Consider the following 14,878-nt stretch of genomic DNA (forward strand, 5'->3'; position numbering starts at 1 on the left):
AACATTTTTCATTAAAACATCTCTTAGCCATTCCAAATACTCAAAACATAACTCAAAATTAAGATAATTAATGAACATACAGCGATATTTGCTGCAAACAAAAAAGAGGCGTCAAGTAAGTGTCAGCTCTTACCTTCAGCGAGTCGAAGCAGGCGATCACCCGTCCGTTTTCCACCTGGCAGCTCTTGGGCGGATGTGCGAATTTGCACTCCTCGTCGCTGCGCGAGCACGTCCCTCTCTGAAACTGCCGGCACACCTCGAGCGTCAGCCATTTCGTGTCTCGTATCGACGCAATGTTTAAAGCCATTGTTGTTTGAGAACCTGCAGGCTCTACGGTGTCAGGGGCGGGATTGTTGATTCGGCTTCAAATAGTCTGCGAACGTAATTCTGTGTTGTTTTGTGTCTAGTTTTGAGGTTGGTCGGCGAGGCCCTTTAAATAGAGACGTCACATTCAGACCCCCGCTGGCTGTCGCGTGGGAGATGGCCGCTATCAGTGAAGTTGTCAATCTCGTTCATCAGTCATTTAGTCCCAGGTGCACAACACTGGCAAGACAATAAGAACATGCTCCAGGTCTCCAAATGATCTTGAGCCTGACGCTTGTGGATGGCAATATCTGAAGGCAAAGGTATCGATATCTAGTAATGTCCGAGAATGGAAAGAGTGCTCTTGTGCTTTGGCAAGTCTGAGGATCTTTTCAGAGGCCAAGCCAGCGTTGTTTACAGTGTAGGATGGGAGCGGCGAGCAGCTTCAAGTAGGAACGTCGTCAGAGAAGGCACTTTCTTCTGTCCGGGATCTGGAAAAGACAGCCAAGATTTGATTTGGGTAAGAAACATGGACAACAGAAGCTTTCCACATGGTTTTGGCCATTTCTAGTTGGCACAAAATTGAATAGTCTACTTTAAATCTTTCAGTTGTTTGTGTAGCATTTGCTACAGTCAGATTATTTAACAAAAATGTTTCTAAACCACCTTTTATAAACTTTACAGTAACCTAAAGTAAAAACAGAATTATTTATTTATTTTTTTTAAATAAAGGAGTGTGTTTAATTGCATAGCAAACCAACAATATCCACCTAAAAGGAATACCTTTTTTTCTGGAAGATAAAGCATTGGTGTTACCTAATCAGAGTCCAGCATATTTACGTTTAGACTTATAAAGGAGGGACATCACAAGCATAAACTCAAACTAGGAGCAAAGCATATCTAATGTCGCAGCAAAGCATTCTGGGAAAAGACAGTGATATCGATTAAGCGCAGTGCCACGTTTGGTCAAATGGCGAGGCGCAGAAGCACCAAAGGAAAACACCTCCCTTTCCTAAACCATTTAAGACGGCCTAACCTGTTGAGTAATGCCAGAGATTTTAGCCAATAGAAAACACGCAGCAGCGTAATATTCCTGGCAGCCGTTCAAATGCCAGAAAAGGACTGAAACAGATGCGTATTCCAGACGCGATCCCGCCAGCGACGGGTGCCACAACACCTCGCCCAGCTCACATGAAACACTGAGTAAGAAAGGATTGAGACACAGAAAGATATAGAGAGACAGACAAAGAGAGAGAGACAGATAAACAGAAACAGAGAGAGAGATATAGATGATAGCTATATAGATAGATAGAATGCTAAGAACAACAGAAAGATAGACAGACAGAACAGTAGATAGAATGATAAAATGCTAGATTAAACGACAGAACGATAGATACAAATAGGCAGAAAGATAGATAAATACAGACAGATAGATAGAATGATAAGCAGAGAGATAAATAGAACAATATATAAAATGATAGAACGACAGATAGAACGACAGATAGATAGAACGATAGAATGATAGATAGAACCTCAGAATGACAGAATGATAAAACGATAAAATGATAGAAAGACAGATAGAACGATAGACAGACAGACTGATAGATAGCTAAAACGATAGATAGCTAAAACAATAGACAGACAGACAGATAGATAGAACGACAGATAGATAAATAGCTAGACAGACAGATAGACAGAAAGAATGATAAAACGAAAGGAAGACAGAATGATAGACAGACTGACAGACTAATAGATAGACAGAATGAAAGAACGATAGACAGAATGATAGAACGATAGATATAATGATAGAACGATAGAATGAAAAAACGATAGATAGAATGAAAGAATGATAGATAGAATGAAAGAACGATAGATAGAATGAAAGAACGATAGACAGAATGAAAGAACGATAGACAGAATGAAAGAACGATAGACAGAATGAAAGAACGATAGACAGAATGAAAGAACGATAGATAGAATGATAGAACGATAGATAGAATGAAAGAACGATAGATAGAATGAAAGAACGATAGATAGAATGAAAGAACGATAGACAGAATGAAAGAACGATAGACAGAATGAAAGAACGATAGATAGAATGATAGAACGATAGATAGAATGAAAGAACGATAGATAGAATGAAAGAACGATAGACAGAATGAAAGAACGATAGACAGAATGAAAGAACGATAGATATAATGATAGAACGATAGAATGAAAAAACGATAGATAGAATGAAAGAACGATAGACAGAATGATAGAACGATAGATATAATGATAGAACGATAGATATAATGATAGAACGATAGAATGAAAGAACGATAGATAGAATGAAAGAACGATAGACAGAATGATAGAACGATAGATAGAATGATAGAACGATAGATAGAATGATAGAACGATAGAATGAAAGAACGATAGATAGAATGAAAGAACGATAGACAGAATGATAGAACGATAGATAGAATGATAGAACGATAGATAGAATGAAAGAACGATAGATATAATGATAGAACGATAGAATGAAAAAACGATAGATAGAATGAAAGAACGATAGACAGAATGATAGAACGATAGATATAATGATAGAACGATAGAATGAAAGAACGATAGATAGAATGAAAGAACGATAGACAGAATGATAGAACGATAGATAGAATGAAAGAACGATAGATATAATGATAGAACGATAGAATGAAAAAACGATAGATAGAATGATAGATAGAATGATAGAATGATAGATAGAATGAAAGAACGATAGATAGAATGATAGAACGATAGATAGAATGAAAGAACGATAGATAGAATGATAGATAAATAGACAGACAGACAGATAGATAACAAGAGACAACCATTGGACGAATTGAATGAAAGATAAAATGAAAGAGCGAAAGGATAATAGAACGATAAATGAAAGAACGACAGACAACAATTGATAAAAACAAAAAATAAAAATAAAACAAAAGACAGACAGAGAGACAAAGATTGAATGATAAGACGGACAAAAAGAGATAGAGAAACAGAACGATTGATTATCAATTCATCACTAACCCCTGGCAGAAACCTTAAAAAACCTTGAGTCACCTCAGTCGGATTTGCAGCAGTTTATAACAGAACTACGCCGCAGGACTCGATCGTCCAATAACACGCCGCCTCTGGCAGCACGCGGGAACCTCACACAGACCTCGCCGCTGAAATAGAGCTCTTTTCTCACATCTGGAAATATTTTCTTGTGCAAACTGAAGGAGAGGAGGGGAGGGTAAGGGTGGGGGTGGTGCAGCAGACGAAACAAGGCCGTAAAAATCTGCAGCTGCCGTTTAAGATTCCCTGTGCTGTGTAATGACGGCCACGTCCCCTCCACTTACAGCAAAGCCAACAGACAAGTGCCAAACAATAACTACTGTGTGCATGGAACCCAACGCTATAGCGCTTTGAACCTTTTTAGGGTTAGCGCATACATTAAAAAAAAAACAAGTTTGAACATGTTCTGAGGGCACATGAATGCCTGGGTTTGTCCTGAATGGAATACTGCCATACTACTCATACTCATTTTTTAGTATGAAATATCCCACAATGCAATGCACTCAAATGGACCTTGTATTTAAAGAACTGTGAAATGCATCTCTTTATTGACTCATGTGATCAAACTTTATAATATTTATATTAAAACTACAAATCTTGGACGATAACTATAATCTACTGAATTAAACAAAGTAGTGAAAGCATAGCACAATAATATAGTGTGCAGTAGGCAAAACATTAGTATTCCATTCAGACCGCAGCCACCTTGATCGATTCAGTGTCTATTATTAAGACTTGTGGTGATCTGACTGGACCCTCCTTTTGTCTTTCACCAATAACACACAGTGAGCATTAGCGTAATCTAATGAGCTCGAGTGTTTCTTTCATATTCCACTCTTGTTGCTAAGGGTCTGTTTCTTCTTTCTATTTCCCATAATGCCTAGCAACCACAAGAGTGCAGCTACAAAAAAAGAAAAAACGTAATTGAGGCGTAATGAGAGAAATCAAGAAGAATGCAACAGGTGTAGTGCAACAGAAATACCTGCTGATCTGCATAATGCAGACAGTGCAATCATAAAATAATGACATGGCAACAACAAAACAATAAACGCAGTATTTAAAACAAGCATGCACTTTATCCAAAAGATAAATAAAAATAATAGCCACTAAGAAACATAATATATTCTCTTCTTGTATTAGTTTTCAAGCTAGCATTGCCTCTTTTAGGTATTTTTCTGAGTTTTAAAGTGACTAATAATAAATTAAACTAACATAAAATAAATCCTTCACAACACTATATGCAATGTTTTTCTTAAAGAACTAAAACATAAAATAAAATAAAACTTCCATAACGCTACTGCAAAGCTTTTCCTAAAAAAAACAAACAAATAAAATATAAAATAAAATAAAAATAAATTTCAAATTTAAAAAATTTAATTAAATAAAAAAAATTTCTTACACTACCGCGGTGCTTTACCTGAAAAATCCCAAATAAAATAAAATAAAATAAAATAAATGGTAAAATCATACTTTTGTAACACTATTGGCAATGATTTTTTAAAAATAAAATTTAGAAAAATAAAATAAAAACAACTTCCATAACACTACCGCAAAGCTTTTCCTGAAGAATCCAAAATAAAACAAAAAATAAAAGGTAAAATCATATTTTCATAACACTATTTGCAACGCTTTTTCCTGAATAAAATACAATAAAGGTCTGTTTCTTCTAAAAATATAAAAAATATTTAAATAATATAAAAAATAATTCCCATAATGCCTACCAACCACAAGAGTGCTACTACAAAAAAAAATGCGTAATGAGATAAATGAACCCAGTCAAATAAAATAAAATAAAAATAAAAAATAAAAAGTGTGTTTCTTTTTATATTAAAAAATATATAAAAATAAAATAAGAAGTAATACGGGTCCGTTTCTTCTACAAGAGTGCAGCTACAAAAAAAGAAAAACGTAACTGAGGCATCATGCCAATAAAATAAAAAGTAAAATCATACTTCCATAACACCATCTGCAATGCTTTTCTTGAACCTGATTTCAAAACCGTTCAGGCAACCTACCAACTAGACGATTTTTTTTAATATAGAGTTTTGCACATCCCTAGCTGAAATGTGCATTGAAACCTTGAGTCAAGAGCACTGAATGCACCATACGGCTTTACGATAAGCCAAGATGACAAGGAACCACAGTCAAATAACTGGTCCAAGGGTCCAAAGTGTCAAGCAGTCGTTTTAAAAAGCGTTCGGGTGCAGCTGTAATTTGAGATTCTTGTGCGCGGCACTATTTGAGCTCTTGAAAAACACATTAGCAAAGCTTCCTTTTTGGCAGCACTTCGAACGGGACCTAAGAGAGGCCGATTTCCAGCCCTGGAAAGGAAAAAACCCTGGTGTTAGAAGTTGATTCAGAAAGAGTCACTTGGACCTCTCAATCTACGCCCGACCGTCGTACACTCCCAGCGCCTGCTGCTCCTTTCCATTTTACCATTATAAAATTAAATGGCCTGCCATACTCGTCGCACACGTAGTCTCTACGGCACGATTTAATTTCATAGCTTTACCCCCGAGAGTCAAACCATAAAAAAATGGGATAGAAACCATGTCAGATGTGACCTCATGCAATTAATCCTCTTGTATTTTTAGAACTCAGAAACCCGATGGTCTAATTTATGAGGTGAATGACAGTTAAAGGGTGCTTCAGAAATACAATCTGTCAGCTAGTAGAAGTGCTTAAAGCTTGTAAACCGACATAATGGGCCACCAAAGTCTTTGGATACGCAGGGCTGTTCGGTTTGCTTTTCGAGGTGCAACCACACAATTTCTGTATAAAACAATGGACTACGGATGCAACGATAAAAAACGATGAAAATATGTGACAATTCAAGTCGGTTGAAATGTTAATGCACTTTTTGGCCTCTTACAAACAATCAAAGCAAAGCTGCAAACCAAAATTTGCTTCTCTCTTAAAGCAACTGCGATTCCAGTCAAATAAATGCAAATGTCTCCCTGTCAACTGTTTGCTCAACTAAGGCCAACACAGCGCAGAAACACTGGGTAGGTTTCACCAGATGACAATATAATATGAGAGAAGGCTTTTAAAGGTAAAGTGTGTCAGTTTTTCATGTTAAAATACCTTCTACCATCTCTTGGTTTAATATGCAGAGTCAACTATTTGTAGGTTAACGGCTCTGAAAAGTGCAAACAAAGCAGTTCTGCAGCGCTTGAGCATCTGACACAACACTCTCGCTTAACTAATTCCATTTAGTAAAGCAAAAATGTAAAGGAAAAAAGCTCATCAAAGAGAAGGCAAAAAAAAAAAATTACAAGATATTGCCAAGTCCTAAAACAGGCCCTCAGGTTAATCAGAGTTTCTGAGTTAGTACAAAGCTATCAAAGTCAACTTGGAGTAGAAGAAGGTTAGCTATGTCTATATGGCACTGAATAGGTATCAGAAGAGCAGCCAGTAAACTGCTAGTTACTGCAAGTCATCACATCCCCTGCAGTTACTCTGGACTCCAGAGAAGCGAGAGCTTTGACAGATAGTTGTAACCGAGTAGGAATGGCTGCAAGTCAGAGGCTGATGAGGGCGGACAGATGGTGTGCAGGTAGGAAGGTGGCTGCAGTATCCTTGTTGTGACCTGCAGAGATTAGCGCTGTCTGTACGCCCCCGCCCTTCCCCACAATGATTAGTGGTTCCGGAGGAGGACGCCTGGCTGAACAGCAAAGCTGGGCATTCCACAGATGCAATTATCTATTATCACAAAAAAAAGAGAAAAATATCAGATCTTACATCACCATAGGGAAGTGACTTTCAACAATTAAAGTTGCCCAATCTAAACAGGAAGTCAACATTACAAACTATATGCAAATGTTTGCCTCTGAAACAACTCTCCTTTTCAGATGACATCATCAAGCCCTTCTTTTGTAGCCCCTCCCCCTCTAACCACCATACAGAGCCCACTATTCACAATCCAATCCATTTCAAATAGGTACAATCAATTAATGCCCTAATTTTTCTTTGAAAGACAGAAGTAAAACAGGTTGCGAACAACTTTTCTTTTTAGATGACATCATGAAGTCCTTTTATTTTAAGACCCTCCCCCTCTACACACCATATCGAGCCAACTTTATGCAATCCAATCCATTTCAAATGAGTAAAATCAATTTATGGCCCATTTTTTTTGCTTTGAAACACAGAAGTAAATGTGCTGTAAACAACTTTCCTTTTCAGATGACATCATAAAGTCCTCTTATTTTAAGCCCCTCCCCCTCTGACCACAATATAGAGCCCACTTTTCATAATCCAATCTATTTCAGATGGGTAAAATCAATTTATGCCACATTTTTTGCTTTAAAACACAGAAGTAAAAAGGGGTGGAAACAACTTCCCTTTTCAGATGACATCATAAAGTCCCTTTGTTTTAAGCCCCTCCCCATCTAACCACCATATAGAGACCATATTTCCCAATCCAATCAATTTCAGATATCAATTTATAATTTAAAATTTTAACTTTAATAAGTAAAATCAATGTACGCACTATTTTTTTGCTACGAAACATAGAAGTAAAATGGGTTGCAAACAACTTTCCTTTTTAGATGACATCAAGCCCTCTTATTTTTAGCCCCTCCCCCTCTAACCACCATAACAAGCCTGTTTTTCACAATCCAATCCATTTCAGATGGGTAAAATCCATTTATGCCCCATGTTTTGCTTTAAAACATAAGTAAACAGGCTGCAAACAACTTTCCTTTTCAGATGACATCATCAAGCCCTCCTTTTTTAGCCACCAATGATCACCATATAGAGCCCACTTTTCACAATCCAATAAATTTCAGATAGGTAAAATCATTTTATGCACTATTTTTGCTATGAAACATAGAAGTAAAATGGGTTGCAAACAACTTTTCTTTTTAGATGACATCATCAAGCCCTCTTATTTTTAGCCCCTCCATTTAACCACCATAACAAGTCTGTTTTTTTACAATCCAATCCATTTCAGATGGGTAAAATCCATTTATGCCCTTTTTTTTTTTGCTTTGAAACAGAAGTAAAACAGGCTGCAAACAATTTTCCTTTTCAGATGACATCATCAAGTCCTTCTACTATTGAGCCCTTCCCCTCTAACCACCGTTTTTGACATTCCAATCCATTTCAGATCGGTAAAATCAATTTTTGCCCATTTTTTGCTTTGAAACACAGAAGTAAAACAGGGGCCAGTTGCATAAACTTAGTCTATATGTTAAGACAATGTCTTAAGAACTAGTTTGACCAACTGGCAGACAACTAAGTAATCAGTATTATATTTTGGATTCATTTTAGATGAATCAAAATTTTATGTAACCAAATAAAAAAAAAATTGACCAGTCTTGACCAGACTAAATTTTGAGACTGTCTAAACCTTTTATGCAACTGGGCCCAGGTTGCAAACAACTTTCCTTTTCAGATGACATCATCAAATACTCAGACTATTCAGCACCTCCCCCTCCAACCACCATAAAAAGTTTGTTTTGAAACAGAAGTAAAACAGGCTGGAAGCAACTTTTCTTTTCAGATGACATCATCAAGTCCTCGGTTCGATTCAGCCCCTCACCTTCATGCCACCATACAGAGTCCACTTTTCACAATCTATTCCAATTCACATTGGGGAAAAAATAAATAATTTCTGTCCCACTTTTTCACTTTGAAACACAAAAGTAAAATGGGTTGTGAACAATGTAACCTTTTGGGATACTTGTGTGGTACATAACTAGGTTACTAATTAATTTGTAATAAATTAGGTAAACTGATAATACAAAGGTTGCACTTCAATTCAACCATTTAGCACATATTGAATGAGTTCAAGACCCCTTGAGAAAGAAACGTGACCCTTTGATTAAAGGCATCTGCTAATTAACAGGCATCTGCTAATTAACAAGCAGGCAAACTAATACAAATTCCACAACATACTCATTTACAACTTTAGTTGAGCAGTTCGAAAATTACAGTATAACTGATGAACTTGCATTGGGGTCACAAGAGCAGGCTTTTCCAAACTGGTTCTGCCCATTCAAACAGCCTCTTTTGTTATAATAATAACGGTTCCAAACCCAGAGAATGAATGTCAGGTAATCCTCCATGGCATCAGATCAGGATTTGGGTTGCCTAAGCCAACTAGCATTACATAAAACTGGTCATCTCTTAATTTGCACAGGAGATGGATGATAGATTGTTAGACATTTTCATAATTTTTGGACCTCACCGCATGTAATTAGCCTCCTGTAATTAGGCCTGTCACGATAACAAATTTGGCTGGACGATTAATTGTCCAAGAAATTATCGCGATAAACGATAATATCGTCAATCGGAGACCATTTTCCTCTAGAAACATGATAATGGCATAATAATGCACATACACCTTTCAAAATTCAAAAACGTTTATTTTTAGACTATTTAACACTGAAAATGGAAAACATTTTAAATATCCACAATAACAATGAACAAAACAACCAAAAACAATAAGAGCAATGGACTCTCAGTTCTGTCAACAAAAAAAATGCACATGAATAAATACCAAAAACAATAAATAAAATGGATGTAAACAAAATTGCACTTCAAAAAATATTAAACAATAGGCTCAAAATGCATTCCATAACAGGCAAAACCTTTGTAAACAAACAAAAAGCCTCAAGCCATATGCAAAAAACTTTTGAAAAATAATTTCTTCAGCAAAAAAATTGAAATGCAGTCTATGTACACCAATGATGAGAGAGAGAGAGAGAGTGATTTTATGGCAGATTCCCTGCAAGAAATACCAACATGTTGACTTTGTGTGGCTTAAGGCAGGATCTCTCAGGAGTAGGCTTGCCACGATAGACGGTGTTACCGGTTTTCAGACGCAACACCGGTGACATCACTTTTCCACCGTGACACCGTCTCCACTTTTTTTTTTTAAGTATTTGTTTTTTATTAAATATTTATTTGAATTGAATGGAAAATATCATTCTAAATAATTTACTTAAGACGAGAGCATGCAATATAATTAAAAATTGAACATAGCTACAATGCGTCATATTTCATTTATCACGTGAGGAGTTCGCGTTTACATATAATAAACAGCGTAAAAGTTAAGCATGTTTGGCCGAGCACGGGGCACTCCCCCTGCCCAGGGAGAGGGATGCTGAAAACAAGAGATGATGAAGGTAAGACTGCTTGGCTATTTAGAGGGATTTCTTGTAATGCTTGGATACGGAGTGTGATTGCTGATGGTGAATTGACCGTGTTATTTATCTGTGCGAGGAGTCGAATTTACAGAAAGAGAATGGCGGACGATTTAGTGTCCAAAAGCACCTGTTTGGCAATATTTTGGGTTCAAAGTTTTTTTTTTTTTTTTTTTTTTTGTAGTTTCGTTGTCGTCCATTAAAACAATTGACGCCGAATTGCCAATTCGCGCAAAAATGAAAGTGAAAGTATAATACGCACGCATTTATAAGCTATTTAAAAGCAGAAAAAAGAGCAAACCCCCAACCCCACGGTGATACCGGTATTACCGGTGTTGTCACGTGCCGATTAACCGGTGGGGAAATTTCCTCATCGTCACAACCCTACTCAGGAGTAGCAATGTTGCCAGCTGTGCTAAACATTCAGTCGATACTGTTTTACAACAAATGTGACATACCGGCTCGCTCAGGTTAAGTGGTTCACCACGGTCATTCGGTTTGAATTCGAAGTGCTCCCACACGGCAGCTGTCGCGCTTGGCTTTGAAAGCAATTCCATGTCACAACCAAAGACTGGTCACAACTTGCGTCTCGTCTTTTTGCTCTTCTCTGCAGTCGCCTCAAGCACTCCCGCCTTCCCACGCAAAGTCCATGTGACTGACAAGCACCGCCTCCCCACACAAAAGAATGCAACTAACAAGAGGGTTTGCTTCTCCTACGCTAAGGAAACGCGAGTTGTCATTCAGTCGCGGAAAACAAACAAGTATGCAAATGAAATTATCGCGGCCGGAAAAATTATCGAGGTCATTTTTTTTTATCGTGCGATTAATCGATTTATCGACTATCGCGACAGGCCTACCTGTAATGGATAAAGTTATTGGTTTCCATTGACGTGATTGAGTTTCCCAACCCGGTTAAGTGCAAACCCCAACAAACACTAAACCCAAATCCTAACCCTAACCTCAGTATAGCATTGGTTACACATGATAGATACTGTTTGCAGCAATTGGATCCATCTATTTTTCTGAACTCTGAACTGAATTAAAAAAGTCTGAAATTGGTTGCAGGGGTGTTTTGGAAAAAAATGCTTTTCATTGGCAATGATTCTGTACAATGCCATGATCATATCATAGAGGCCAAGGACAAAGTCAAGGCGATAGCTGTTTGGGAAGTAACTGCTTCATTCTGTGCAAAACTAGGCCACGTTTTCTACAGCTGGACCTGGAAACAACTTTAAATTACCGCAACCAGCCATTTTTAATCATGTGACTTAAAATAACTTAATATCTTCATAGTTAAGAGCTGAATGACTGCAAGTGTTCACCAAGTCATACGTTTCAGTAATTAGATCATGCGCTGGCATCATCCCATTCAGCGAAAATGAATATAAAATGATCATGGAAACGTCTTCTGATAAACAATCGCACAATAATCTAATTAAAAACAAATTATCATATTTAAAACAATCCGCAACTCCGCAATGCTTGATACGGGATTGGGAGACAGACGGTATCGCTTGCACATGCATTTTGGAAAGGGCTGCGGTCCCCGATTCAATGTGGTCAGCAAAAACGGGTGTGTCATATGATAATAGCCTTAATGTAAAACTGAATCTCAGTGACCCAAGTTATTATCTTCGTAACACCAAGGCTGCTTTTATCCCCCAGATCATCGTCTCTAGTTATTTATAGAGTGGTGGACGGCAGCCATGCCTGGCTGGTACGCCGCTCATATCCTCGGGCTGTGTGAAACCAATGTGCAATTTAATTAAGAAGATCATTTAGGCAGAGATCTGATCTACTTAGCGACTGACAGACATTTGCATTGCATTGTGTTTTCAGAAACTATCCCTTACCAACTTACCAAAGGAAAAAAAGCTAATTATGACACTAACTTACCTTTAAAAGCCGGTGAAGGAGGATAATATCTTGCCCCACGAGTTTGAGTTTAAATACTCACTCCCTTCAACAAGGAAAGTTTCGCCTTGACGTGAAGATGTTGGCACAAAGTCTCGGTTCTCTTTACAAGTGCGCAATACGGCGCCCCCACTAAAATAGTCTCATAATAAAGGGTAATTTGTTCACGAAACACGCCTGGCAGTTGTAAAGCCTTAAAAGGTGCAGGCTAATTACCTTTCGGAGTCTGTCTAAATGTGTTTCGGATCGATTCAGAAAGGCGCTGTTTGGCTAATAAAGAGTCAGTGGACTGTTTTCATGCTTTTTTTTTTAAACGGGAAGGGCAGAGTCAGTCTCTCTCTTTAAAAAAACACGCTCTTCCTCCCAACACGTTTGCCAAATGTTCGACACAAACGCGGCCTTTTCCTGCCACGCCGCAGGTCCTGCTCTTTTAAAGTCTGGAGGTCTGATCAGGCCAACGTGAACGACACTGGCGTTCATTAAATTTGCATAAAGCCGTTGGTAATCCAACTGGACCATTACCTTTTCGGGAATGATTTAGATTCGAAAAATATTTGTAAAATGCAAAATTATGCCTTCGGTTTCACACAAATCACTCATTGTACTGAAACTACTTTACAGATGTTTTCCAACAAAAAGAAAAATTTGGGATACACATGGGTTAAAGGCAGAGTAACTTACTGACACAACTCCACACCTCCTCTCAGATTTCCCTCCCTCTCGTTCCACACCCCAGCCCGCATGCAGCACATTGCAGCAAATTCCTCGTGTTGGGAAAAACAGGAACTTTAAAGGATAAAATGTTCCCTACTCCTCCCACCTTGCTGGAATAACGAAGCCTCCTTCCTCTCCACGTCTCCCTCTCTCTCTTTCTGTCTCTCCCGCTCACCTGGTGCGGCGATCCGACTCCTTCACTTCACACTCTCCCGGTATATAACGAGCACGTGAACCGTAGTCATTCCCTATGAAAAGCCGTGAGCTGGCGGCCCATGCCGAGACGGGGATTTTCTCTCAGCAACAGCGCAGAAAGCACCAGCGCGTCTGCTCGCTGCTCAACTATCTGGCTGAAACATTTCCAGCCATTCCCACCCCCCCCCCCCTCCTCTCCTGCAACCAACCCCTTCCTGCCAGACTGCCTCCAGCAAGAGGCCGCCCATCCGCAGTCTAGCCAATAGCATCCCGCATTCCCTCTCTGAGGCTCTGTTGTTGGCCGAGTTTCCCCAAACTGGCAGGCTGACCTCAGAGCTTCCGATGACAGGCTCCTGAATGCTGAACTTGGAGGTATTCCCCCATTTTTACGCCCTGGCAACAGAGGATTGATATCTTTTCCCCAACTTTCCTAAACTCTACACTGTGACGAAGAGGAATGGAAATGTTTTATAAACAAGAAGTGTGGACAAATTTGGCACTTTGAAAGAAAAGCTGCTCCAACCCTGGGTTTCTTCCTTCTGTGTAATGCAAATCTGAATGCGTAATGCTCCAAAAAGGAGAAAAACACAATAAAAGCAACATAAAAGTAGCCCAAGACTTTCATAATCATTGTCACTTTTAAAAGTTCAAGCGGGATGTTGGTCCAATACATTTTCAGCGTGGATGGAAGAGAAAAATAAAAAACAAGTGACAAACAAAAAGTTGTTTTTTTTTATCATTTGCGCAGATGGAAGCCTGATTTTAGACATCATAAGGTTATTATAGTTAACTGAATCTAAAAACAAAAATATATTTTATATATAAAATATAAAAAGAAAAAAGTTAAATTATTTTTATAACTTATACATTTTAATTAAAATAATTTAAAAATATAAGTTATATATAAAATCTATATATAAATAAAATTTATATAATTTTATAACAATATGAATGTTAACTAAAATAAAACAAAATATTAAAAAAAAAACATTTTATATAATATAAAACACATATTACATTTTATATTTTTATTTTTTTTATACAAAAATACACATACATACTTACTATGACTTATGTATGTATGTATTGTATGTATGTATTTATTTAGCTAGTTGCCAAGGCAGTATTTCTCATTTTAACTTAGTTTAACTTGGATCAAATAGAAAAATAAAAATAAAAAATACAACAGAAATAAAAGTTAATAAACTCAACGGACACATAAAAAATAATAATAATTAATTAATTAATAAAAATAAAAATAAAATAAAATACAAAAAAAATTGACTAAACCTTTAACTAAAATTAAAACAAAAATGGAAAATTCAAAAATAAAAACAAATTTAAATACTACTAAAAAAACATAGTATTATAGTAAAACTGCTCACCGTTCCTGGTAAGGTGTTTTTTAAATAAATAAATAAAAAACAAACCAAAAACAAACAAAAACAATTTAACTAGTTGCCAAAGCAATATTTCTTAATTTAATTAGGTTTAAGCTGATGTACTCAAAGGGCTGTCACGAT

General features: G+C 37.3%; 1 protein-coding gene across 8 annotated transcripts in view; it reads right to left on the bottom strand.

Moving 5' to 3' along the window:
- The window catches only part of mbnl2 (muscleblind-like splicing regulator 2), a 95,202-nt gene that overhangs the window by 75,872 nt on the left and 4,452 nt on the right, over positions 1–14,878 (bottom strand). For 6 of the 8 annotated variants that reach the window (XM_073842059.1, XM_073842057.1, XM_073842055.1 and 3 more), the window contains exon 2: positions 134–794. In XM_073842059.1, the coding sequence (XP_073698160.1) occupies positions 134–307 (174 nt within the window). In that variant the 5' untranslated portion in view covers positions 308–794. Of the gene's footprint in view, positions 1–133; positions 795–13,266; positions 13,478–14,878 lie in introns of those variants that run through there. The other 2 variants (XM_073842053.1, XM_073842052.1) reach the window with 2 other exon arrangements.

The sequence above is a fragment of the Garra rufa genome, chromosome 6 (genome assembly GCF_049309525.1).
Source record: "Garra rufa chromosome 6, GarRuf1.0, whole genome shotgun sequence".
In the NCBI taxonomy this organism is placed as follows: Eukaryota; Metazoa; Chordata; class Actinopteri; order Cypriniformes; family Cyprinidae; genus Garra; species Garra rufa.